The sequence below is a fragment of the Trichechus manatus genome, unplaced genomic scaffold (assembly GCF_000243295.1).
Source record: "Trichechus manatus latirostris isolate Lorelei unplaced genomic scaffold, TriManLat1.0 scaffold00110, whole genome shotgun sequence".
Lineage (NCBI taxonomy): Eukaryota > Metazoa > Chordata > Mammalia > Sirenia > Trichechidae > Trichechus > Trichechus manatus.
Window position 1 is genome coordinate 6,275,760 of NW_004444046.1, and position 2,130 is coordinate 6,277,889.

The 2,130-nt window shown below is 55.1% G+C and overlaps 1 protein-coding gene across 8 annotated transcripts in view; it reads right to left on the bottom strand.

Moving 5' to 3' along the window:
* The window catches only part of TNIK (TRAF2 and NCK interacting kinase), a 469,288-nt gene extending 468,298 nt beyond the window's left edge, over nt 1-990 (bottom strand). For 2 of the 8 annotated variants that reach the window (XM_023737917.1, XM_023737914.1), the window contains exon 1: nt 540-990. In XM_023737917.1, the coding sequence (XP_023593685.1) occupies nt 540-596 (57 nt within the window). In that variant the 5' untranslated portion in view covers nt 597-990. The remainder of the gene's footprint in view (nt 1-539) is intronic. The other 6 variants (XM_023737916.1, XM_023737915.1, XM_004383467.2 and 3 more) reach the window with 4 other exon arrangements.
* Nucleotides 991-2,130: the final 1,140 nt, after the last annotated feature.

A 2,130-nucleotide genomic window follows, 5' to 3' on the forward strand; every position in this document is an offset into this window, starting at 1 on the left:
GGGGGGGGGCAGTTGCCGTCTACAAGACGAGCATAGCAATAACTGCCCCCTTGGAGCGGCAGGTTCGACTTCGTGGGTACAGTCAGGCTCACAATGTCATCTCGCAGGTAGCTGGAAAACGTGAGGGGCCAGTGCCTTTATTCATGTTTTGTTACTCTTTTTGCAGAAACGGGCAGCCGGGTGTCGCGCCTTGGCACAAGACGACTGCCCGGGGTGTATACACATACACACACACACACACACACACCGAGGAGTCTTTCATTTTAATGCTCTTACATCCATCTACAATAAACTGGCATAAGCTCCACGCGCTCGCGGGGGAGCCTCGGCCGGAGGCAAAGGAGGACACGTACCGCACAGACCCTGCCATGAGGGCTCAGCAAGAGCACCTTAGCAAACCCCGACTATAAATGAGAATCCACGTTCCCTCTCGTCGCATTCTCCCGCCTCTGTCCACAGCCCGAGCCCTAGTCCACGCACCTAGCCCATTTACCCTGACCTAAACCACCGGAAGAAATGAGAAAATGTGTTCTGCTCACCCTCAGAGCCGAGAGATCGATTTCATCCAGGCTGCGAGCCGGAGAGTCGCTCGCCATGTCTACTTCTTCGCCGGAGAAACGGACCAAAACCACCCCGAAGCTTCTCCCTTGGAAATTCCACCTTGGTCTATTTCATTCGCGTCTTCATGCGGGTGTCGCGCCAGAGGCCCGGGCCCAGCCTCCCCCGCCCACCCTGGCCCCACAGCGCCGTATCCCGATCTTCGGCGCAGCCGTCCGCCGGGTCTGGGAGCTCAACCTGCGCGGATCTCCAATCCCCAACCGCGGTGCGTGTGGGCTGCGCGCCCTGATCGGCTAAGGGCGCTAGGACTGCGTGGGTGTATTTAAATGGGACATGCTACTTTGCTTGTGCGTGGATGGCGGCTGCATTGGCTGTTATAATGAGACACATCAACTCCTCCACTCAGCTGGGGGAGTGGGGGTGGAGAACCACACAGAACTGTCTATCACCGCTTCCTGGGAGGAGTAAAGGGGAGAGGGAAAAAAAAAAAAAAAAAAAAGAGGCGGAGAAGGCGTGGTCTCTGGCTGAGGAGAGGCCGCGCTTCCTGACCTGGTCCCTCTGCACCAGCGTGGATTGGGGAGGGGCGCGCACCCTTTCCGCCCCGGGTTTTGCGGGCTAATCGGGCTGGATCGGAGGGCTGTTCCTGAACGCTGACGTGCCTATCGTAGAAACAAGGAGGCTTTATTTATGTGTGTCCAATGCGTGCGCTGCAGTAAATGGCCCGTTCAGTCGTATCTTGGGGTTTCTCGGAGGAGTTCAAATCGTCTGACGTAGAAAAAGCCAGAGAAAAAAAAGAGCGACGTCCTCCCTCCCCCATTAATTATTTGTGGGGCTGGAGTAACTAGGACTGGTGCAACCGGTGCATATAAGGACTTGTGTGCATGGAAGGGGATCCGCCCCCAGCCGCCGAGCGAGTGGGGGAGAAGTGCGCACGCATAGCATGCTCAGCCCCTTGCTTTGGTAGTTTGCTACCGCCGCGGGGTCGGGTCTGCCCGCGGCCACTGGGATCCCAGATGGATGTTCCCGGGTGCGGGTCACTCGCCGCTTCGGAGTTGGGAAGGTTTGCCAAAAGCGGGAAAACTGGAAGATTGGAGCTCCCTTTTGGCATCGCCACACCCAGAACTGGCCCCTACCGCATTTCCCCCACGGAAACAACCGAATTGAAACGAAAAGTATGTTCTCCGGGTGCAATATCTTGAATGCTTCAGGTAACTGTCCAAAGCCAACTCTGGTTTAGGCAGCACACGCTGCCTCAAGATTTCACATTTCCCTTTCAGGCAGCATTTCTTTGGCTGACCTACCGGGATAAATGGAGAAAGTTTGGCTAGCGGATAAAATATACCATGCAAGATGGAAGCGTGGGAGCGATTTCACTTCACCCGCTTTCTCCTTTACAGGCTGAATGTTTACAGTAGTAAACATGACATTGTGTAATCAAGAGTGTGAAGTCACTTCCCCCAGGTCCCCAAGCAGTCCTTCCTCTCTGGCCTTGGCCACACGAAATTAGATGCGTTGGAAGAAAACGCTAAAACTGGACTTTCCTTCAAATACAACAGTAGCTTTGAAAGCATT